General features: G+C 39.3%; 2 protein-coding genes across 3 annotated transcripts in view; one reads left to right on the top strand and one right to left on the bottom strand.

Moving 5' to 3' along the window:
* Positions 1-6,275: 6,275 nt before the first annotated feature.
* Positions 6,276-12,932, bottom strand: RAG2 (recombination activating 2). Its single transcript, XM_047775956.1, has 2 exons — positions 12,735-12,932; positions 6,276-8,257 (listed from the first exon to the last, which is right to left on the bottom strand). The coding sequence occupies exon 2, from the start codon at positions 8,226-8,228 to the stop codon at positions 6,645-6,647; it is 1,584 nt and encodes a 527-aa protein (XP_047631912.1). The 5' UTR covers positions 8,229-8,257; positions 12,735-12,932; the 3' UTR covers positions 6,276-6,644.
* IFTAP (intraflagellar transport associated protein) overlaps positions 8,585-24,012 on the top strand; it is a 76,183-nt gene continuing 60,755 nt past the window's right edge. Inside the window, exons 1-2 of one of the 2 annotated variants that reach the window (XM_047775958.1) lie at positions 8,585-8,711; positions 12,946-13,003. The gene's annotated coding sequence lies outside the window, so the exon portion shown is untranslated. The remainder of the gene's footprint in view (positions 8,712-12,945; positions 13,004-24,012) is intronic. The other variant, XM_047775957.1, reaches the window with a different exon arrangement.

Raw genomic sequence — 24,012 nt, 5'->3', positions numbered from 1 at the left:
CTCTGTCCATCTTATTTTCACACTAGTCTGTCACCACATCATCCATGAACTTTCAAGAAACTTAGTGCCACCTTTGCTGGAGACATCCCCCCTCCCTCCTGCACAGAGCAGAGATTCAGCCTGGCTGCTTCCATGCAACCATATCAGTTTTTAAAATACTGAAATATGTTTGCATTTGATAAATAGCACATGCCCCAAAGACCAGTACCCTTCCTATTCCTGCAGCCCTGCCCCATCCCCCAGGAACTCAGATCCACTAGTAACAAGTTAACTCCTGGCACAGCAGGGGGCCTTAAGGACTGTTCCAGCACCTTCTTTGATTGATTTTTTTTTTTTTTTAAATCCTACCATCCTTGCCTGGTTCTATTCCTCCCACCCCAGGTTTATTGAGGTATTATTAACAAATAAAATTATGTATATTTAAAGAGATGACTTGATATAAACATACATGGTAAAATACCACAAAATACTTCCACAAGTTAATTAGCTCATTCAGGGCCTCACATATTTACCTTTTCTTTGCATGTGTGGAGAACACTTAAGAGCTATTCTCTTAAATCTCAGGTGTGCAAGACAGAACGGGATTGTTATTATAGTCGCCATGCCATGTATTAGATACTCAGAATTTACTCATCTGACAATTAAAAGTTTTTACCCTTTGAACAAGTATTTGAATATTACCCCTGCATTTGAGGATAAAGCATTTTCTTACACTTTAAAGCCTAGCTAAATTCTATATCTTCTTTGACTCCCTTTGTACTTCAGCCTATATAAAAAAATTTTTTTTAATTTATCAGGGATATAGTTGATTTACAATGTTGTATTAGCTTTAGGTGTACAGCAAAGTGAATCAGCCATACATATACATATATCCACTCTTTCTTCCCCCATAGATCACTGAGCAGACTTCCCTATGCTATACAGTAGGCTCTTGTCATTTATCTACACTATAAATAGTAGTGTGCATGTGCCAACTCTATTCTCACAATTTATCTCTCCCCCTATGCTTTCCCCTTTGGTAACCCTAAGTTTGACCTCGAAATCTTTGAGCCTGTTTCTTTCCTACAAACAAGTTCTTTTGTATCACTTTTTATTAGATTCCACATATAAGTGATATCATATATTTGTCTTTCTTTGCCTAGCTGTCTTCACTCAATATGATAATCTCTGGGTCCATCCATGTTGCTGCATATGGCATTATTTCATTCTTTTTTATGGCTGAGTAATATTCCACTGAATATACCACATCTTTATCTACCCCTCTGTTGATGGACATTTAGGTTGTTTCCATCTTTTGGCTACTGCAAATAGTTCTGAAATTGACAGCGCTAACAGCCTGAACCTAGGCAGAACACAGATTGAGACTCGAACCCATGTGCTAGGACTTGAACCCAGCCTAAACCCAGATTGGAACTTGAACCCATGTTCTGGAACTCGAATCCAGCCTAAACCCAGATTGGGATTTGAACCCACAGTTATAAATTAGAATCATTCACCCAGTGTCTGGATTCACTGAGGTTCAAGTTCTTCATGCCTCCTCTCAGCAGGAATTCAGCGAGAGACAAAGTGATAGGCAAGAAATAGATTTATTAAGATAGGACGTTTGTGAGAGACACAAGTGGGCTGGCGTGGAAGCTCTGCCCCCCGAGGATTAGGTGGGCTACAGTTTAATCATCCAAGGCGAGAGGGGCTTGAAAAAGCCTGCCTCTTCCTTTCTAGGAGTAGTAACGCCTCCTTGGTGTCTGGTAAGGTATCAGCAGAAGGGTGGTCCTCAAACTTCTGCCCTTGGTCTGAATCTGAAGGCAGGCCTCACACCCACCCCCCATGACCTGAGGCAATTCTCGCACCTCCACTCGTCACGCAAGCCTGCCTTGTTCAGATGGCTTTTTTTTTTTTTTAATTTTTTATTTTCCCACTGTACAGCAAGGGGGTCAGGTTATCCTTACATGTATACATTACAATTACATTTTTTCCCCCACCCTTTGTTCTGTTGCAACATGAGTATCTAGACAAAGTTCTCAATGCTATTCAGCAGGATCTCCTTGTATATCTATTCTAAGTTGTGTCTGATAAGTACAAGCTCCCAATCCCTCCCCACGGGACACCATCAAATTCCTAGAAGAAAACATAGGCAAAACACTCTCTGACATCAACATCATGAATATTTTCTCGGATGGCTTTTTTTGAGAAATTTATTAACTTACAGTGATCTCCCAATGCTCCCTAGATTTCCCTCTCTATCGATGATCCTTTACTGGGACTTCCACCACTACCTGTGCCTCCTCCACCCCTATCAGTTCCAGCCTATTTTTAAACAAATATTTATAGGAGGTCTTCTATGAGCAGGCAAGATATGTCTGGCACTGGAAATACAGTTGTGAGCAACGCAGATGGTTTCTGCTCACAAAGAGCTGGGTAGAGGTAGGCACTGAATCCACAGTAAGTCTAAAAATGCATAATTCCACACTCTGGTAGGTGTTATGAAGGAAACGACTAGGTGCAGTGGAAGTGTAATGAGATAATGGAATTTAAACTGGGAAGTCAGAGAACCTATATAGACTAGCCAGCCTTTTAAAAAGAGTGTTACTGATAACCTTTCATTCCTATTCTCACAAATTATAGTTTTAAATGAATATGCATTTACTGGATTAATATCTGGAGACAGAATGAGGTATTAGTACTCTTAGAAATAAATGGACTTAATATGTCTTATATGATGTTTCCTGACAGAATTAGGTTTGGGAAAATGTAATATCGTCTACGGGAAATTCCAAGTCAAGAAGCAATGCTCTATGCTGGAATGGAATTTGGTGGCATATAAATAACTTGGAATTCTCGTCACTGTGGTTTAGAAAGACTGCCTGTTCTATCTAAATTTACCATGATATGCATTTTAATCCTGTGTGAACTCATTTCACTAAAAAAGAGAATAAATTTAACCCAAGTCTTCATTTCATCTCTTTCTGTGAATTTCACCATACTTTTGTTTTTTAAGTTCGGTGAGATGAGATAGTTTGATAGATCAAGATATTTTGAACACGAGGGATGTAGTTCCACATCTTATCTTTCACTATTAAAGAATTGAAAAGGTAGTAAGACAGCTGCAGGAGAGAGTACATTTCAGTTCATATACAGTGAACTTAATTCAGGAAACATTTTCCTGAGCAGCTATAATGTAACAGAAACCATGCTTGATATTAAGGACACAAAGTTGCTTTCTTTTTCTTTTCTTTTTCTTTTTTTTGTCCTGTCTTTTTAGGGCACACCCACTGCACATGGAGATTCCCAGGCTAGGTGTTGAATCAGAGCTGTGGCTGCCAGTCTACATACACCACAGCCACAGCAATGCAGGATCTGAGCCATGTCTGTGACCTACACAACAGCTCACAGCAACACCAGATCCTTAACCTACTGAGCAAGGCCAGGGATTGAACCTGAGTCCTCATGAATACTGATTGGGTTTGTTAACCACCGAGCCACGACGTGAACTCCCCCAAAGTTGCTTTCTAAAAAGCCACTGCCGAACAGAGAAGGCAAGTGAATAAATGTTACGTAATGCTGTGAAAAGACAGAGACAAGAGAGATGGTTTGGCCACAAAGCTGAATGTTTCACTCTGCTTGGGCTGAAGTCTTCACTGAGAACCTCAATATTGAATGAAATCTTGAAGGATAATAATTATTCACCAGGGAAAAGGGTTTTCCAGATGGAAGACGTACAGCTTTGATAAGGAATCAAGTCCAAAAGGGTAAAGGGAGAGGGGCGGGCCTGGAGAATCATCTGATACTGTACTGAGGTATTTGGTAATTTTCTTCTGAGTCTAGAAGCAGAGATTTGTAAGCACTACAGCTATCGAGGAAGTGATGGGGTTCAGAGAGGGATCCCTGGAGGGAGTAGGCGTCTGAACTGGGATGGAAAGAGTGGATAGGAATGGACCGATGGACTAGGTTCTTGGTAGGAGCTGTTAAGTACAAGAGGGGAGGTCTGCCCTGAAGAATGAATGGCTTGCCCCAAAGCTCTGAGTACTCAGGAAACAACTAGGGGTGTTCATCAGAAATGGTATTAGTTTGGCATTTTTGGAGATTGAGCACAAAGTATGATAAGCGTAGTAAAACAGAAGAAAGCAGGAGGGAACAGGTCAACACGGTATAAATAAAGCTGTGTGTGATTTTATTGGGCAGATGAAAACCTGGGAGCCCTGACCCTGCTCACCTCTCCAGGCTCATGCCACTCTCCACACCCCTTGTTTACTCTGTTCTCACCAGACTGATGTTCTTTCAGTTCCTCAAACTTGACAAGCTTCATTTCACCCTCCAGACAAACTACTCCTTTTTCCCTTCTAACACATTGAACTCATTTGTACTTGTAGATGAGTATAGCGCCTTAAAATGGTCACCCTGGAAAGCCGTATACTTATTTATTGGTATCATTCTTGTGTAAACACATTTGGGGACTTACCTTTAGAATATGTCTGTGAGGCGTATCAGAAAATCCATTTTATTAGCTTGTATTCAGGTTTCATTTTTGGCCTAATGTGACAATATAATACTGAGATTTACTAGGCTTTGAACAACATTTGTCCGTTTCTAGAAACCAAACCCAAAGGAGGAAGAGGCACAACTGTTGAGTATCTTCAAAGGGATGTCCCATAGGCTCTGAAAGTGATTAAAAAGTGAGTCCTAGAAATGCTTTAGGCAAAAGCATTATATCGTCAGAATAAGTGAGTAATTGTCTAATGTGGTTTATTTGAAAGTTTGTATATGCTTAGTAAAAAGGAAATTTTATTATCTTTAAGTCACATCTGGTGGACTCATTGGTAAGATGACTTACAAAAACCTATTTTTACTCAAATTTCTGGTAAGTAAAACCAAAATACTTGCTCTTTTCTCACACACACACACACACACACACACACACACACACACACACACACACACAGCACCTGTGTTAATGAGCTCTGACCTTAAATGCAGAACCCAGTGAGTTTATAATTGAATGGGTCAGATTGTATGTTGATCTCACCTACTACACAACAAATATAGGTAATTATTTTTTAGCCTCTTGGTCACCGTAGACAAATAAAGATAAGAGAAAGTATACACTACTTGAGGGAACCCTGTGAAGGATATTTCAGCTCCAACTTACACCACTTTCTACTAACAGATAAAAAATAAATCAGAGTGATCCTGTGAAAATTAAACAGTATAATTTTGCCTGTAACTGGGTAACTAGAAATGTTAATAATTGGAATAAGTAAATATAAACAGGAAACATCTTCATATTTTATTAGTTTTATATAGGTGACAGAAATAATAAAAAATCAAAACAATGGTACAGCAAATTACTCAAATATTCATCAAGCAACATTACTGAAACAAAGTGAATATGATTTAATTTCTACACATTAATTTCAGTATCTGAGACATACTATTAGCAGAAGAATTTGTTTCAGGATTTTCACCTTCTGTATGGTTCATCGTTCCCCCAAATTTGGCAATAGTACCTTAGACACTATGGTTTAATTGCTTAGGCTAAAGTGAAATTCTTTTCCAAAAAAAAAAAAAATACTCCAGGAGGGAAGATATTTGTATCTAAGTTCACCTAATGTCATGAAGCCTCAAAATTAACAGTCCTTTTCATTTTAATTCTAGCAAGCATCTAATTGAAACTTAGCAAGCTCACTGATCTTACAACCTTAATTGGCAGCAAACTCCATGTATTAACTAGACTCATAAACACACAGAAATTTCTTTTTCCCCCTTTAAAATATTCTACCTCTCAACTTTATCATATTCTTTAAACTTTTGTTGTTTGGGTAAGTAATCAATATTAACTGGGGAAATTATTTCTCCATGAGATTTATACGATGGTTCTTTCTTAGTGTACTCTCACTCCTCTCCTTGTTTCAGAGTGCTTAGTAACACTGGACAGCAGTTTTCATTAAATCTCCCAAAGAATTGAAACAAGTAACTAGCTTTGGTTTATTATTTGGGGGATCCTTTGAGGAAAGGGCATGTGGATAGCTGGATAAAATGTTACAAATTTGATGTAGATTCCTTTCCTCTTCCTTCATATCAATGGAGATTATCTATTTACCATCTATCTACCTACCTATCATCTATATATCTTACCTATCTATCTCCTTATAGCTTTTTCTGTACATGGGCATAATCAAAGGGCCATGTTGGAGTTTTAGCATCAAGCAACATCAACCAAATTGCTACATCGTGCAAAAGAATTCCTTTAATTCCTTTAGCTCTTAGTTTCTCTACTGTTTAAACTTGTCTCAACTATTATACAGATTATTTGTTACTGAAAGTCATATAATGGACATAAGCATACATTAGTTATTACTACTGTCTCAGTGTTGAACGTTCCTTGAACAAAGAAATTCAGATCAAAAATACCCACTGAAGATCCTCTGAGTAAAGAATTTTCAAAATATTATAGGTCCTATATAAGTCTAAACACAACGACTATTTTGTATTGTATTATAAGCACTTTTCTCTGGAACTTAATTCATATAACTAAAAGAAAACAGATATTTTCAATAACAAAAATAAGAATATAATTTTTATCATTGTCAGGATTCTTGAAAATATGTTTAAAAACCTGATGCACTTGGATCAGAAAAGCTTTTGTGAAACTAATCGAATAATCTTCTAAGAAAGGATTTCTTGGCAGGGGTAATAATTTTCCCAGAACCTTTTTTGTGGAGGGATTTCAGTGGAGGCTTTTTTAAGGGTAAAACTCTTTTGGGGGTTTGCAGTGCTCTTGCTATCTCCACATGCTCCTTGCAGTAATACTTGCTGCTTCCTTCTGACAGATGGATGAGTGTGTGTTCTGCCAGATCCATGCACTGGGCATGGACCCAATGCCCATCTCCATGAGAGCAGTAGATCATGGCAGGTTTGTTGAGCTCAGTTGAATAAAATGGTACCCAAGTGTTGATATCCATATCACAAGTAGGGCAGCATGTAATCCAGTAGCCCGTCTCAGACTCATCTTCCTCATCATCTTCATTATAGGTGTCAAATTCATCATCACCATCAAAACTATTTGCTTCTGCACTGAAACAAAATTCTTCTGAGTCTTCAAAGGGAGTGGAGTCCCCTGGATCTTCTGTTGATGTCTGACTATTTGTGAATGTTTTTTGATCTTCGTTCACATCGTCTTCAGTACATTTCAATGTATAGAAATAGAATGCTTCTGAAAGAGCCTGTTTATTGTCTCCTGGTATGCCAAGGAAAACAGTTCCATTTCCCATGTTGCTTCCAAACCATATCTTGCTGTGCTTAATATCTGGGGTCCAATCTGGAGTTTCCATCTCATGAATTCCTATCTTGTTGTCCTTGAAAGAGATGATGTTGCAGATCATTCTTTTTTGATTTTCAAGCTGATAGCCACCAACAATAACAAATTCATCACTGCTCGTTTGAGTCAGGATTGCACTGGAGACAGAGATTCCTCCTGGCAGGACTGTGCAAGTCACAGCTGGGCTACCCAGGGGGAGATCAACCCTTATTTTATATAGATTGGCAGGACGGATGTTATTGGCAAGTGAGTGTCCTCCTAAAATATAAATGGTATCATTTCTGGCAATGGAGACATGAAAAGATAGCCCATCTTGAAGTTCTGGAAGAATGTATGATGTAGAGCAACCAAATTCAAAATCTACCAAGAAAATGTGGGGCAGGCAGTCAGCTACACTATTCCATTTTTCTGTGGTTCTTTGAGCAGAAGGGATGTATGACCGTCCTCCAAAGAGAACACCCATAGTTTTCCCTCGACTATACACGACATCAATGGAATGACCATATCTGCCTTCAGGAACATCTCCTACCAAGTCTTTCTCTCTGCAGCGAAAAGTAACTTTTTTGTTGTTCTTGCAAACCACAGACATGACATAAATCTTATCCGAAAGCTCATTATTTGGTGTTTTCCCTCCATGGATGATGTACTCATTTTTTTCAGACTCTAAGCTGGTTTTGAATGTGCAAGTGGCTGGGTAGCGGAGAGGAGGAAGGTAGCAGGAATCCTTAGAGAAAAGTGCAGGCTTCAGTTTGAGATGGTTATGCTTTACATCAAAATGAAAAACTCCAGTGGGGCAGGACCTCTTGGGCCAGCCTTTTTGGCCAAAGAAGAAGATTTGCCCATCAAAATTCATCAATGAGAAGCCTGGCTGAATTAAGGCCATGTTATTACCAACTGTTATCATCTGTAGTGACATTTTCTGACAGTGGGTAGCTCTTTTTTTATCTGAAAGAATTAAAAAAACATTTTTTAAACTTACTATATCTCTTCATTAAAATCACTGTGTTTAGATCACCTCACACATAAAAAGCCTGTTAAAAAAAGAGAGTTGTTCCACAATCTTGTAGTGGGATTGAGTTAGCAAAAATCCAGGCAGCTGGGTAAAGAAAACTCCACAGAACCTTCCTGCGTAATACAATCCATGCAGCTGGGACAAGATTAAGACCTGGACTGGCATCCCTTAGATTTCTGGGAATTGTAGTCCTTTTCCCTTAAAGACTAACCACTTGTCCCCAGAAAGAACTACATTTCCCAGGAATCCATTCTCTATGGGATGTGTGGCTACAGAGTTTGTCTTTATTGCTCCAGGAAAGAAGGCTTGAAGAGTCTCTCTGAATAAAGACACCAAGAGTGCGAAGTGACTAGATGGAAGCCAAGGCGAAAAACTAGGGAATGGGAGGTGAGAATGGCTGACGTAGACCCAATATCCAGGTTATGGGAAAGCCGAGGCACGCGGAGGGTCATCAGGCTACCCCGGGCCAGTGTCCTTGGAGCCTCTCCGGAGGACTCCTAAACCCGGGACCCAGCAGGATGCACGCCTTCTGGCCTGGGTGCGGTTGCTTGGAAACCGCAGCCTGAAGCGACGCCAGGCGGAAGTGTCCTCAGGGACTCCTGGCTAGATGCTCTGGAGTTCGACTCAGAATTGCCCCTCTGGACATCCTGAGGTGGCTGGGGCGGGGTTTGAGGGGGCACGAGGGTACGAAAGCTGTGACTATGTTGCAGAAGCAAAGGATCTGTCTATGAATACCTGGAGTGCGGGGAAGAATTTACCTGATAAATGATTTTTACCACTCTTGTTTTTAGTCATGGAAAAGAGTACATAGACTTTAGTAAGTACTAACCACGCCAAAGGCCCTCTGTTTTTCCAACTGCTTTTACTCCGGTTTTTAGAGTTCTAGGGAGGCTGAGAAGTTTCCTAAACACCTCTCTCACTCCCTCTCCTTCCCTCTCTCACCCTCTCCCTCCCTTCTGCCCTCTCTTTGGAGAGGAAAACAGAGTTAATGGCTGTTATTTCAGATCTCTCTTTCCTGCCCCAGAACCTTGAAGTAATTCTTCAGTAATCCTGTAGTAAGCTGGCACTAAGCAAAGAGGTATCAGAATTATTCAGAATGCAATATTTCTATGATTTTTTAAAAAAGTTATTTACGGAGTTCCCGTCGTGGCGCAGTGGTTAACGAATCTGACTAGGAACCATGAAGTTGCAGGTTCGGTCCCTGCAGTTGCTCAGTGGGTTAACGATCTGGCCTTGCCGTGAGCTGTCGTGTAGGTTGCAGACGCGGCTCAGATCCTGCGTTGCTGTGGCTCTGGCGTAGGCTGGTGGCTACGGCTCCGATTAGACCCCTAGCCTGGGAACCTCCATATGCCACGGAAGTGGCCCAAGAAATAGCAAAAAGACAAAAAAAAAAAAAGTTATTTACTAGATGAAGTAGCTTGATAAATTTATCTTTGTTTTTGTTTTTGGTCTTTTGTCCTTTTAGGGCCACACTTGCGGCATATGGAGGTTCCCAGGCTATGGGGTCTAATCAGAGCTGTAGCCACCAGCCTACACCACAGCCACAGCACCGCCAGATCCGAGCCACATCTGCGACCTACACCACAGCTCACGGCAACACCAGATCCTGAACCCACTGAGGGAGTCCAGGGATCGAACCCGCAACCTCATGGTTCCTAGTTTTATTCATTTCTGCTGTGCCATGACGGGAACTCCAAATTTTACTTTTTAAAAATATTACCTGTGTCGGAGAGATGTCAGGAGCATCAAAGAGAGAAATACACTCTCTGTTTGCAGAGTGGAGTCCTACACACTAAAAATTAAAGGAAACAAAATAGACAGCTTCCTTGACTTTTAAGAATAAACTGTTAATATGCTTCAAAAACAGTATAAATGGTGTCTAAGAGTATGGACTTCGAAGGCTTACTGGCTAGATTCAATGAAATAATTTTCCTTACATCCCAGGTTGATGTAAGTTATGATTATAAATTTATACACACAAAGCACTTAGGGCTTTGTCCATTCTAAGTCATAGTTAGCTGTGAGGCTTGTGCTTGAACTTGGAAAAAGTAAGGCTGTCAGTGCACAGTTACCTGCAGTCATGACAGATAGTGTTTATAATACTGGAGATGATTCGAAGGGCTGGAATCTGGGAATCTGGTCAGTGAGTGTAGACTGAGAATTTTTTAGACTAGTGAGAATTGGATAAGCATATGCAACAGAGGTGGTGGTGGTGAAGTCAATTTAAATAACAGGAAATATTTCATTCTTCTTGTTACCCTTTCGGTAACCCTTCACTAAATATGCAGACTCTGAAGCTGGATTGTCTAAATTCCAATTTGGGCTCTAAAACTTAATTTGCTGTGTAATCATCTTGGACAAGTTATTTTCTCTCTTATCTGAGAAATAGAGATAATGTTACTACCTATTCCTTGGGTTGTTTTTGAGAATAAATGTGATACACATGTAAATCATGTAGCACATAGTCATAATAAGTATCCAATAAATGTTAGTTGATACTATAATTAATACTTATTACCCCTGCAGGGGCTCCTTGACCCATTTGAAATCTATGGCCAGTCTAATGAGATGCTGATGGGGCTTTTTTCCTTGAAGATCAGATGTAGCTAATTGCTAATTATTTTCTTCTACTTACCATTTTTAGCTTACCTGGGAGATTTCTCAAGGTGTGCTATTTTAATAATCATCTTGTGGGTTATTAAACCAAGTGAGGAAATGGTGAATGAGAAGGATTATTACTAAGGTTACAAATTAAGCCCCTTTCTTCTTTAGACCATGGTGGTTTGTAGGTTTAGCAACTCGCCATATGAAATAATCTGGGCAAGTGCTTTATGTATTCGTGGACTGTCCAAGTGTACATAAGACACAGCATCTGTGCAGTCAAGAAAAGTCTTGCCATAGGAACTAAAGGGAAATATTGTTGATGCTCAATTCAGTAAATGAAAACCATACCTGATTACACTCAGCATAATGTGTGATGATTTTCAGAGAGTTGCCCACTTTTGGGCTGAGGGAGTGCCCAAACTGCTTGTTTTAAACACCTGTGAAGACTATTATTGGGCTAGAAAGCAAGCTTTACAGACGTAATGGATCCCAGATCTCAAGGGGTGAACATATACCAAGAGCACTTGCTTTTAAACAGCAAGTTTAAAAACATTTTCATTGTAGTCTTTTGGCTTCCTTTTCATGTTCATAGGGATTTTGGCCGCTCATAAGTGAAAACATGGTTATTGTAGGTTAAACAGAAACATTTTCCTGGGCACGACGTAGGAGTACTACCTTTTTTTATAGCTTATTTTCCGTCCCCAAAGATTTCTGACCTGTTCTCCCTTTGGTGCCCTGCTTTTAGCTTATCTCATAATTTTAGGGCCCTAAAAATCGTAGTAAAGCTGAATACTATTAAGATGAATTACTTGTTCTTGTAACACAGTTCAAATATTTGTATATTTAATTTTTAAATTACCCATTTTAAACCATTACCAGATGACTTATGTATGTAAAGAATGAACAGGAATATTGAAAGTGTTTTCACATGATTTTACCGTATTTGTTTAGTTTTTGCAATTTTGTTTTACTAACAGGAGTAGACTATGGTATATTTTCCATGGTTTTAATGGGACTCTATTAGTCACATCTTGGGTTTTCAAGGAGTTTTAAATTATACTAGAACTATAGTAATCTATCAAAGTGGTTTTCTTTAAATAGGCCATATGAAAACAGATTTTGAAAAAGAAGTTCTTTAACTTTGGGAAGTTTCAAAGTCAACACATTAAAGATTCTTTTTAAAAGACAGAAAGAGAGGACCAATAAATTTATACAAGTTTTCCAACCCCATGCTAACATTCCTCAGCAGGGAGATTTTCATCTATTCATTGTGAAGCTAGGGCAGAGCTGGGAATCAAAAGAGAACTAATGGTGTGAGGTCTGGGTTTGTAGTTTCCTATGCCTGAACTGACTCTTTTTTTCTTCTGAAGAAAGCTCCTATACTCTGAAGCATTAAATCCTACTGATCAGTATTGCCCATGTTTTCCAGATTGCTCCAAAATAGCAGGTAACTGCCGTCTTTTAGTGTATGAACTAATAGTAATGTGCACCTTTAATCCGGTTTGTGGCATATATCATTTGATTTTTTTTTTTCCAGTAAAACCAGGGTTAGGTCTTCCTTCTGACCCTTATGCCAGAGAAGCCTTTGTGTAACAAGATTACTACGTAGACGCTGATGCCACAGGAATAACATCCTTGCAGCAGCCTGAGACCAGAAAGCCCCTCTCTTTTCCAAGTTCTACACTATCCCTTCCCCACTGGACACCCAGTCCCACTGGGCGGAGGTGGGGCGCATCTTTTCCTTGAAGTTGACAAACGTAGACTCCCATCTTTTATCTCTGGTAGAAATGAAGTTATTGGACCTACCTGAAGGCCAGAGGGGCTGCTCACCCTTCTCTGAGTCTTTGCCGCTAAACCAAGTGTTAATGTCAGCACGTGGGAAGATTCACTGACTGCTCACTCTGACCGTGGTGAGCAGAAGGACGACAGTAAAGAGAGTGTGTGTGTGCCTACAGATGTTCTAGTGAGCACTGATCTAACGGGAGTAACTGACTGTGACCTTTTTTTTTTCCTTTAGATGGTTGAGGGAGATATTCACCAGGGTGCATCCTCAAGATTTAACTATTTCCTTACTGGTGAGCAATGCAAACATAATCTATTTGTCTTTAAAGGAAAAAAAAAAAAACCAAAAACCAAACTGGTAGAAACCTGGTTTACTAGAAGCATTTTAGAGAAATGAGTGTAACTAATATGATTTAAATAAATACTATCATAATTCAAACAGGAAATTATTTTTCCTAAAGCAGAAACTGCTACCACGAATGACAGATATTTTGATCCTGACTTGCTCTTCAGTGGTCTCATATTCTTTGATGTTAGGCTCAGAAGGAGTTCTAATTATTGGAAGCCGACTGCTAACTTTGTATCAGGGAATCATTGTGTAATCTTGTACAGTGGAATGATCGAGAAAATTGGCTTCAGAGTCCACCTGATCTGATTTTCTCTACCAGCTTTGCCATTTTCTGGGTGGAGTCATCTTTAATCCTTAAGCTTCTATTTCTGCATCTCTGAAATGGGGATTAATAGAAATACTTACCTAAAAAAGATTGCTGCAAAAAGATTAAATGGGATATCTTTCAAGTGCTCAGCCAAGGAAAATATTCTACAGTGGTCTTAAAAACTGTGTTTGTGAACCTCCCCCATTTCCACTCCAGAGTTTCACAATCAAAGGAAGAATAAACCAAAGGGTTGAGAACAGAGGTGGTAAGAGCTCACTTAATTTTTAAAAATAATACTTATTATTATTATTTTTTTGTCTTTTGTCTTTTTTTGTTGTTGTTGTTGCTATTTCTTGGGCCGCTCCCGCGGCATATGGAGGTTCCCAGGCTAGGGGTCGAATCGGAGCTGCAGCCGCCGGCCTACGCCAGAGCCACAGCAACGCGGGATCCGAGCCGCGTCTGCAACCTACACCACAGCTCACGGCAACGCCGGATCGTTAACCCACTGAGCAAGGGCAGGGACCGAACCCGCAACCTCATGGTTCCTAGTCGGATTCGTTAACCACTGCGCCACGACGGGAACTCCAAAATTAAACCTTATTTTTTTAAGAGTAGCTTTAGGTTTACAGCAAAATTGTGTGGAAGGTATAGAGGTTTCCCATCTACCTCATGACCCTACTCATTCATAGCATCCCAATCAACATCTCCCACCAGAGGTGTGTTTGTTACAGTTGATGAACCCACATTGACACAGCATCATCACCCAAAGTCCAGAGCTTATATTAGCATTCACTCTGGGTGTTGGACAGTCAATGGATTTGGACAAAGGTGTATATATATATGTATATACATATATATATGTATGTATAATGACATATAGCTGCTATTACAGTATCACATAGAATAATTTCACTTCCCTAAAAGTTCTGTGTGCTCCACCTACTCATCACCCCCTGCCTCCAGCCCATAGCAACCATGGATCTTTCTTAGTGTTTCTGGAGTTTTGCTTACTCTAGAATGTCATACATTTTCAGATTGGCTTCTTTCACTTAGTAATATACATTTAAGTTTCCTCCTTGTCTTTTTATGACTTGACAGCTCATTTCTTTTTAGCTCTGAGTAATATTCCATTGTCTGGATAGTCCACAGTTTATTTCCCTGCTGAAAGACACCTTGGTTGCTTTCAGGTTTTGGCAATTATGACTAAAACTACTGTAGGAGTTCCTGTTGGGGCACAGCAGAAACGAATCCAACTAGTATCCATGAGGATGCGGGTTTGATCCCTGCCCTTGCTCAGTGGGTCAGGGATCCGGCGTTGCCCTGAGCTGTGGCATAGGTCACAGATGCGGCTTGGATCCCGAGTTGCTGTGGCTGTGGTGTAGACTGGCAGCTACAGCTCTGTTTTGACCCCTAGCCTGAGTACTTCCATATGCTGCAGATGTGGTCCTAAAAAGCAAAAAAAAAAAAAAAAAAAAGCTGCTATAAGCATTAATGCATAGGTTTTTGCGTGGACATAAGTTTTCAACTCCTTTGGGTAAATACCAAGGAACACTATTGATGGATCATAGGATGAGAATATGTTTAGATTTGTAAGAAACCTTCAAACTGTTTTCCAAAGTGGCCCTATGATTTTGTATTTCCACAGCAATGAATGAGAGATCCTGTTGCCGTATATCCTTGCCAGCGGTTGGTGTTATAAGTGTTCTGGATTTTGACCCTTCTAATGGGTGTGTAGTGGTATCTTGCTTTAATTTGCATTTCCTTAATGACATATGAGGTGGAGAATCCTTTCCTTTGCTTATTTTTCATCTGTGTGCCATCTTTGGTGAGGTGTCTACTAAGTGGCCCGTTTTTTAATTGAGTTGTTTGTCTTCTTCTTCTTGTATTTTAAGAGTTCTCTGTATATTTTGGATGAGTTCTTTACCAGATGTGTCTTTTGCAAATATTCTCTCTCATCCTGGGCTTTTCTTTTGTTCTCTTGTCAGTGTCTTTTGGAGGGCATGGGTTTTTAATTTTAGTGAAGTTCAGCTTATCAGTTGTTTCTTTCATGGATCATATCTGTAGTGTTGTCTTTAAAAAATCATTGCCATACCCAAGGTTATCTAGGTTTTCTTCTGTGTTATCTTCTAGGATTTTTTTTTTCTGCTTTTTAGAGCCACATTTGCGGTATATGGATGTTCCCAGGCTAGGGGTTAAAGTGGATCTACAGCTGCCGGCCTACCCCACAGCCACAGCAATGCAGTATCCAAGCTGCATCTGCGACCTGCGCCACAGCTCACAGCAACACCAGATCCTTAACCCACTGAGCGAGACTAGGGATTGAACCCACAACTTCATGGTTCCTGGTTGGATTCGTTTCTGCTGTGCCACAACAGGAACTCCTCTTCTAGGAGTTTTATAATTTTATGGTTTACACTTAGTTCTGGGATCCATTTTGAGTTAATTCTTTTGAAGGGTGTAAAGTCTGTGTCTAGAATCATGTTTTTGCATGTGGCTGTCCAATTGTCCCAGCACCCTTTGTCGAAAACTCTGTCTTTGCTCCATTGTACTGCCTCTGCTCCTTGGTCAGTTAGCTGTACTTATGTGGGTCTATTTCTGGACTCTTTATTCTATTGCTCTAATCTATTTGTATATTCTTTCACCAATACCACTGTGTCTTGATTACTGTAGCTGACAATTCATTAAACGCTGTTACATTAGGAGTTCCTGTTGTGGCGCAGTGGTTAACGAATCTGACTAGGAACCATGAGGGTGCAAGTTCGATCCCTGGCCTTGCTCAGTGGGTGAAGGATCTGGCGTTGCCATGAGCTGTGGTGTAGGTTGCAAATGTGGCTCAGATCCTGTGTTGCTGTGGCTCTGTCGTAGGCCGATGGCTATGTCTCCGATTAGACCCCTAGCCTGGGAATCTCCATGTGCTGCAGGAGCGGCCCTAGAAAAGGCAAAAAGACAAACAAACAAACAAAAAAACAAAAAAACTGTTACATCAAGAAAAATACATACCACGTGTTAAGCCCATTTCCTGACCACAGAAATTTTCATTTCTTTGTGCTCTATTCTAATTTTTATCCAAATGCATACACATTTTTAATCAGTTATAATAAAAATATATTTAAATTTTATCTTTTAAGTGTAACATTTTTCATATATACTATGAAACATGTATTATATTTCCACCTTTATAATTTTTAATAGGTGCCTAAAACTCCATTAAGTAGATGTAACATAGTTTATCTGATCATTCAGTGTTGTTGGTCATTTAATCAGGTTCTTTGTGGCTCAGATGATAGAATGCAATGATCAGAGGTAGACAGGTCTGGGTCTGAGTCTCAGTTCTGCCACTTGCTAGGTGAATGGCCTTTTTGAGCCTCAGTTTTCTTACCTCTGTAACATGGATGATACCTGCTTTATTGTGAGGATGAATGGATATCAAGAGTCTGGTATGAAGAGAGTACTCAGTAAATATTGCTTAATGATGATGGTGCCATAAATATATTTGTATATATTTTCCCTTTTGGGGGCAAAATTTTAGGGTATATGCTCAGGGTTGACTTTTAAAAACTGACAAGTAGCTCAGTTGTTTAGCTGATTCTCATCACTTGAAATGTTGGTCTGTCCTTTAAAAAAGCATCATCATCTATCATCTCTTCTAGTTACTTTCATGATGATTTTTTCTTTGTCTGCAAAAGAGTCCTGGGGTATTTCCCTAACCTGTTTATGAGGTTGTGTAATGATTCTGGCCCTGGAAATTCCAGCATCAGTCCAGCCCTCATAAAATTGACATACCGGATATCTTTACAGTAAATACAAAATAAGAAGTGCAATACAAAAATTAGGAGTAGGGTTAGGTAGCCTTTTACCCTTTGCATTCTACTAATGCCAGAAAACAGGCAGTTTCTTGCTGTATGGGTTCATTGTCTCCTGGAGAGATTGGATATTAGCAACACATTTGGAAATGGATTTTAAAACCCTGACCCTTGACACACATTAGGAGAATATTAGACTTGCAGTGATCTCTGTTAAAGTCCCCAATCCACCCAAGTCCTCAGCGTAGAAACTAAATATGAAGTAGTGAAAATATTTGTTGAGCATTCACTATGTACAGAGTCATGTGGAGAATTAGGGAAAAAAAAAAAATCAGACACAAGTCTTGCCCTTAAGGAACACGCATGATAGTAGGATGAAGCAATTTTTGATTTTGAAGAAACATGTTGTACATTCTTCTTATACACACCCGTCCTTAAAAGTTCTTAGACGTTCACCAAGAAATCGTAGTTATAGGGGCAGACTCAAATTCCTACCCAAATATAGTGATTCCTCATTCCTTACATCCAAAGACAGTAGACAATTAAAGAATCCAAGTCAATGCCATGACAGAGTAAAATAATTTTTATTCCACAGAGGAGATAAAAGACATAGTAGTGGGCTCTGTTGACATAGTAATTGAATGACAAGGAGGCATAAGGGGAGAAAAGTAGGATGTCAGAGATGAAAGACAGCTTTCGAGTCTGGTCCCTTTATATTTACATTCAAACTTCTCAAGGCCAGAAGAGTTCAATAGCTTGACGAAGGTAACACAGCTGCAGAGGTGCGTGTACATGGCGGACTGAGGGGGGCAGGGGTGGAACACAATTTTGTGAACTCATGACAGGGTTTCTCAAGTAATGCTGTGACCCCTCAAGCATTTCCATCCCCATTTTATAAATGGAGAAACAGCTTAGATGACGTTGTTGCTCCATGGGTTAACCAGTGTTTGAAGTAAGGTCGGCAGCAGCTTTTCATAGCATTCAGATAGGCAGAGATAGTTTTTAATTCTTTAATAAGGGGCTGCTTTTTAAGGAAATAATATAAATAGCATAGGAAAGGGAGATGTTTGGCTTGTGGAATGAACCCTACCAAAGGAGCCACAACTGAAACTAGCGAAGAGGAGAAAAGAGGAAGGAAAAGGAAACAGATAGAAGGAAGCAATCTACAGTTAGTATGATGGATTGTCGAGAGAAGAACATGACAAGTGACTTGGCATTTTTTATTTAAAGTGATGAATTAAATACAGCTACCTGACCAGAACGTTCTCTGATTTAAGGTGGATTCTTAGCTCGAAAATAAAATGGAGAAAAATTTCAGAGGTATTTTACAATGTTGTGCTGGAAAGAAAATGCACTTAAAATTTTATTTTTAGAGAAGGAAGGAATTTTTGCTCCTTCTACCTTTGCTTATAGAAACCATGTTGGGAGAAAGAAACTGTATTTATGTAGGTGTGTGGGTATGTTATGTTGTGTACATTGAGGCAAAATTGCAAATAAATGCTGAGAGAAATCAGAAGCTAGGGAAGCACTGTATTACTTCTTAAAGCCTATTTATTATTCCACGGTCATAGGAATTTAGACTAAAAAATAGCTGAGAAATACAGCTTTAAAATCTTATTTCTTTGAAGAGAATGTCAAATGAAGGGTCGATTTCATTTGCAAGATCTGGCATTTCGAAACACTTAGAAATGAATTCCTACAAGCAGAGTTGATTTCGTTTGGTTCGTCCACACCTGCTCCTAACCGGCTGTGCAGGTGTTGTTTTAAAGCAAGCTTTCTGGTTTTGGGAAAGTGCTGTGTGCTGTGCACCTGGCCAGCAGGCCCAGAAGCTGGGGAGAAGGGGATAAGTTTAATTAAGAGTGGATGCCTTTGTGCCACAGTTGTTATGTAGTATAGATAAAATGCGCATTAATGGGACATTGCTTTGAATGCGAAGGTGGGATTACAATTGACCTAATAAATCTTTTATGATTGAAATCTTATTGCATGATTATAGAGCTGTAAAATTGACTTAGAAACTCTACTGCTTTATGGCTTCACAGCTTTACCGGGGCTTTGAAAAAATGCTCACTGACACACTCACTGTTAGTGTCTGTAAATCGTTGTTGTAGTTGATCCCATTTTTAAGGCTAGTCAGTTTCGAGTAAGATTGAAATATGTATATTGTCCATTTTTCTTGATAAAATATACTAGCCTAGAGGTCAGTTTATATGCTTATAGGAGTTTTGTTAGGGAGTGAAGTTAGGGTATTTACTTGTGATTATACACAACTCTTAAATTTTTCACAAAAGCAGATAAAGAAACAAAAATGGCAGTGAAGAGGTAATATTCCTGATTTCAAAAACAATGGATTTTCTGAAATTAGTCCTATGACTATATCCTTCAGCTTCTATGTCCACATAGTAATTTGCTTTTTAAAGAACAGGGAGTGAGTGGGAAGAGGAAGTTTTGAAGGCTTAACTGTTTGCATTTTTGTTTAATGGAATTAATAACTGTGTAATTGAAAACAGTCTAATACTCAGTTGACCTGCCTCAGTGAGTCAGTGGAGACATTTCTAGATTGACTTAAACAGCTTGGAGGAAGGGTATATTTTGGGGAAATAAAATTGATTTTATACAATCTGCTGATGAACAGCAAGGCTTAATGAATGATAGCCTCAAGAAACCTCATTACAGTAGCTTGGATGGATGATCAGGAAAGGGAAGCAAATTTTTCAAGAGGGAAGTTTCTGCTTAAACATGTCATTTTATAGATTAGTATTATTCCCATCCCCCAGAGCTTTCTGCAGGAGGAAAAAAAATCAACACACTTGAGTTTTAACATTCTTGTAGACTTTTAGTGATAATTTTCTTTTGCTAAGTTTCTTTTGCCTTAATTGGCTTGCCTTTCTTCTTCCTTTTTCTTTGTCTTTTGTCTTTTTAGGGCTGCACTGGAGGCATATGGAAGTTCCCAGGCTAGGGGTCCAGTTGGAGCTGCAGCTGCTGGCCTTCACCACAGCCACACCAACGAGGGATCCAAGCTGAGTCTGCAGCGTACACCACAGCTCATGGCAACACCGGATCCTTACCCACTGAGCAAGGACAGGGACTGAACCCCGCATCCTTGTGGATACCAGTCGGGTTCATTAACCACTGATCCACAGCGGGAACTCCTGGCTTGCCTTCTTCTCTTGCTCCCCATCCCCTTTAAAAAACTTTTAATTTTGAAATAATTATAGATTCATAGGCTAGACTTGCATGAAGCTGCAAAGACATGTACAGGGAGATCCTGTGCACCTTTGGTCCACCCTTGTTTACATCTTGTATGACTGTGTTATAACAGGAAAACTGGGAAATAGATATCGGTACAATCCACAGAGCATATTCAGATTTCACCAGTTATATACACACTCCTTTATGTGTTTGCGTGTGTGTAGCTTGACTGTATCACACGTTTAGCCTTGCCTAACCACCATCACAATCAAGACACTCAGCTGTACCACTGCTGCAAGACACACTACCTCTTTAAATCCACCCCGTCCCCTCCGTCTTCCCTAACTCCAGCAACCAGCAATCTGTTTTCCATCTCTGTGACTATTTCATGAATGTTAAATAAATGGAATCATTGCAGTATATATGCAGTCTGTTGAGACTAACTTTTTTTTCCCAGATAGCATAGTTTCTTCCAGGATCATCAAAGTTACTGTAGGAGTCAGTAGTTTCTTCCTTTTTATTTCTGAGTGGGAATTCCATGGTATGGATATACCACAGCTTGTTTAACCATTAAAGGACATTTTGATATTTTCCAGTTTGGGGCTATTACAAATAAAGATACTGTGAACATTTGTGTACAAGTTGTGAACATGACAAAAGTCTTTATTTCTCTGGGATAAATGCCCAGTAGTGCAAGGTTTAGTTCATATGGGAAGTCTATTTTTTGTAATTTTGAAAGTAATCGCCAAACTATTTTCTCGAGTTGCTGAATCATTTTTCATTGCTACTAGCAATATATGAATAATCTAGTTTCTCTGCATTGTTGCCAGCATTTGGTGTTATAACAGTTTTTCATTTTGGCCATTCTGATAACTGTGCAATGGTATCTTATTATGGTTTTAGTTTGCATTTCGCTAATGGATAATGGTGTTGAATATCTTTTCATGGGATTATTTGCCATTTATATATGGTGAAATGTTTGTCAATATCTTTTGTCCTTTTTTTAATGGGATTTTTTTCTTTGAGTTTTGAGAGTTCTTTTATGTATTCTCTTTGCTAGTCCTTTACTGGATATCTGATTTATAAATATTTTCTCCCAATCTGTACTTTTTCCATCATCTTAAGAGAATGTTTCACAGAACAAAGTTTTTAATTTTGATGGGGCCTAATTTATCAGTTTTTCCTCTTATGGCTCGTGTTTTTGGTATCAAGTCTAATAACGGTTTGCCTTGTCTAAACATCGTCTATTTTTTTCTTGCTTCCTTTATAAAATTCATAATTTTGCCTTTATAAGCTTTTAATGTTCTTATCCCTATTGTACCCATCATTTTAAGATCCTTTCACTCAATTCCAAAAATAATCATGAAGCAGGTTATCAGAGTCATTCCTGTCAGAAGAGTGGAGTCTTGTATAGAATACGTAGGTTACCATCCTCTTTAGAGAAGAGACTAGGTCTGTTTCTATTATGGCAGCCTTTGTGATATCTGTGTTCATGGTAAGCATATATTGAGCCCAGATTTTTAAAATTAGATGCAAGTTTTTACAATAGGTGTCTCCTTCTCTTTCTTAAGGTGAGATTTTTGTTAGGAAAAAAGTATGGCAAAGACATGCCTACTTCTAAGACCTCTGCATGGATGACAGAACAGAACTTCTCTCTTCTAAAGCTTCATAGTCAACAGTCATCCCCAAGCCTCCCCTACTTCCCACCAAATGCTTCCTTTAATATTCACTGCAGATTTGCACATAGGGGAATTTACATAGATGACTCAGTGCTTCTACTGTCAATTGTTTTGGTGATGATGGAGGATTTTTTGCCTTTTAAGTAAGAAAAGGCTTGTTGGGAGAAGCTTATAACTTGAAATGCTGGGTACTTCTTCTTTGATGCTAGAATTGTATGTTTTTATCTCATCCTGAAAAAAACCATTAGAGTTTTGAGCTTTTTCTATTTTGCCTTTCTTCCCCTTTTGTTTTGTTTTCTTGTTTGTATTTGTTGGTGTCTAAAACAGTGGTATATGTGTGTGTTCATGTGTGTGTGTATGTGCGTGCGCATCTGTGCTTTGCCCCAAGGTGTTTTGTATGTTATTGGGGTACAGAATGTAATTGGAGGCATGGATGGTGCTTTTTGCTTAATTGCCTGATGACTTCATGTATGCCTTAAAAATCATAATCAAGAGCATCTCATTACTTGTTTATCATATGAGAACCACAGTATACTGCTCATCAGTAGAGTCATTAGTTGACATAAACCTCACCTGAATTTTCTTTCCCAGATTCATTCATGTGTTCTTTGTGATGGGACTAGATGACCTTTAGGTTTCTCTCAACACTAAGAATCGGTGGCAGTTTTTATCATTGGATTTCATTCTCTTTTCTTAATATGATCTAAGTGACATACAAAATATTATAGGATGCAAAATAGTTGTTCAGTCAAGGCAGAAGAAATCAGTTTATATGGGATCTCTTCTGTCATATAAATAAATCTGTAGCCTTACAGTGTCACTTGGTCTTTTGAGATATGTCCATTTCCCAAAGTACAAAAGGAGACCTCACCTGTGAAGTACCAAGGTTGATGGTTTCATTCCTCAGGCTAGGTGAATTATTTTTAACATATCCCATTTTATCTTTCACCACAGCAGGAGCTTCTTATTGAGCAGAATTATGAGAATTTGAGAAAGTAGGCTTTGATAGCCCCTGCACAACTCTTTAAAAGTGTGTTACTATTTATTACATTCAAGTATCAGTGGTAAACCTCACAGAAAAAAAAAAAAAGAAAAAAAAAAGAAACAACTTTTCTCCAGACATACATCTCTCTATACTGTTAAAAGACAGGTTATGCACTTTGAGAGGAGACTAGACCGTGTTCCTTAAAGTTGGGCTTTGTTTAGCTAAGTGGCGTTAAGCAGGGATCTGAAGATAAGCATGAAGAAGTGCTAAATCAGTGGTGATAATTCCACACACCATATTCTGTAATAATGTCTGTAACCAAGCAAGACCCTATGAGGCTTTCCTGGGACAGGACCCTCCTCCTCCCCGCCCCAACTACCTCCAATGTCCTCTGCCTGCCTTTTGTTTATAAAAAGACTTGAGACTCCTAGACCTTCCCTAAGCTCCAAAGAGCAGCTTCAAACAGCTACTATCTAGGGAAGTGAGGGAATGCAGAAACAAAGCAAAAACAAGCCCAACATAATCTTTTCTGTGATCGTTAGCTTAAACTAATGCCTTGATTTATGACCCCAAACTGTTGAGATAATGTCTTGTGGCTTCAGCCAGCTCCAGACGGACGTGAAACTGATGACATGGGGGAGGGTCAATGAAAAACTCTCAAACTCCTAAACCATCAGGAGGGCTCTAAGTAAATAATAAAATGTCTCAACCATTGCTTTTGCTCTCCCCTAGAGAAAAGTTACAACAGACAGAAACTTTGCCCTATTCCGTAGAATGATGGCTTGACCGTGGGGAATTGTAGCCACAGCATAAGCTGCTTCACTTTGGGCAGCACAGATCTTCAAACTCGAGTGCATTTTCCTTTCCCGCTGACCCTTAGAGCTATTATTTATTTATTTATTTATTTATTTATTTACCTTTTCTAGGGCTGCACCCGCAGCATATGGAGGTTCCCAGGCTAGGGGTCTGATTGGAGCTGTAGCCGCC

This window comes from Phacochoerus africanus, chromosome 4 (genome assembly GCF_016906955.1).
Source record: "Phacochoerus africanus isolate WHEZ1 chromosome 4, ROS_Pafr_v1, whole genome shotgun sequence".
In the NCBI taxonomy this organism is placed as follows: Eukaryota; Metazoa; Chordata; class Mammalia; order Artiodactyla; family Suidae; genus Phacochoerus; species Phacochoerus africanus.
Note: the sequence above shows the minus strand (reverse complement) of the source record. Positions and strands in the feature narration are given on the sequence as shown.

Excerpts from the sequence above, each read along its gene's own strand:
- RAG2 (XM_047775956.1), bottom strand. The coding sequence starts at position 8,228 with ATGTCACTACAGATGATAACAGTTGGTAATAACATGGCCTTAATTCAG.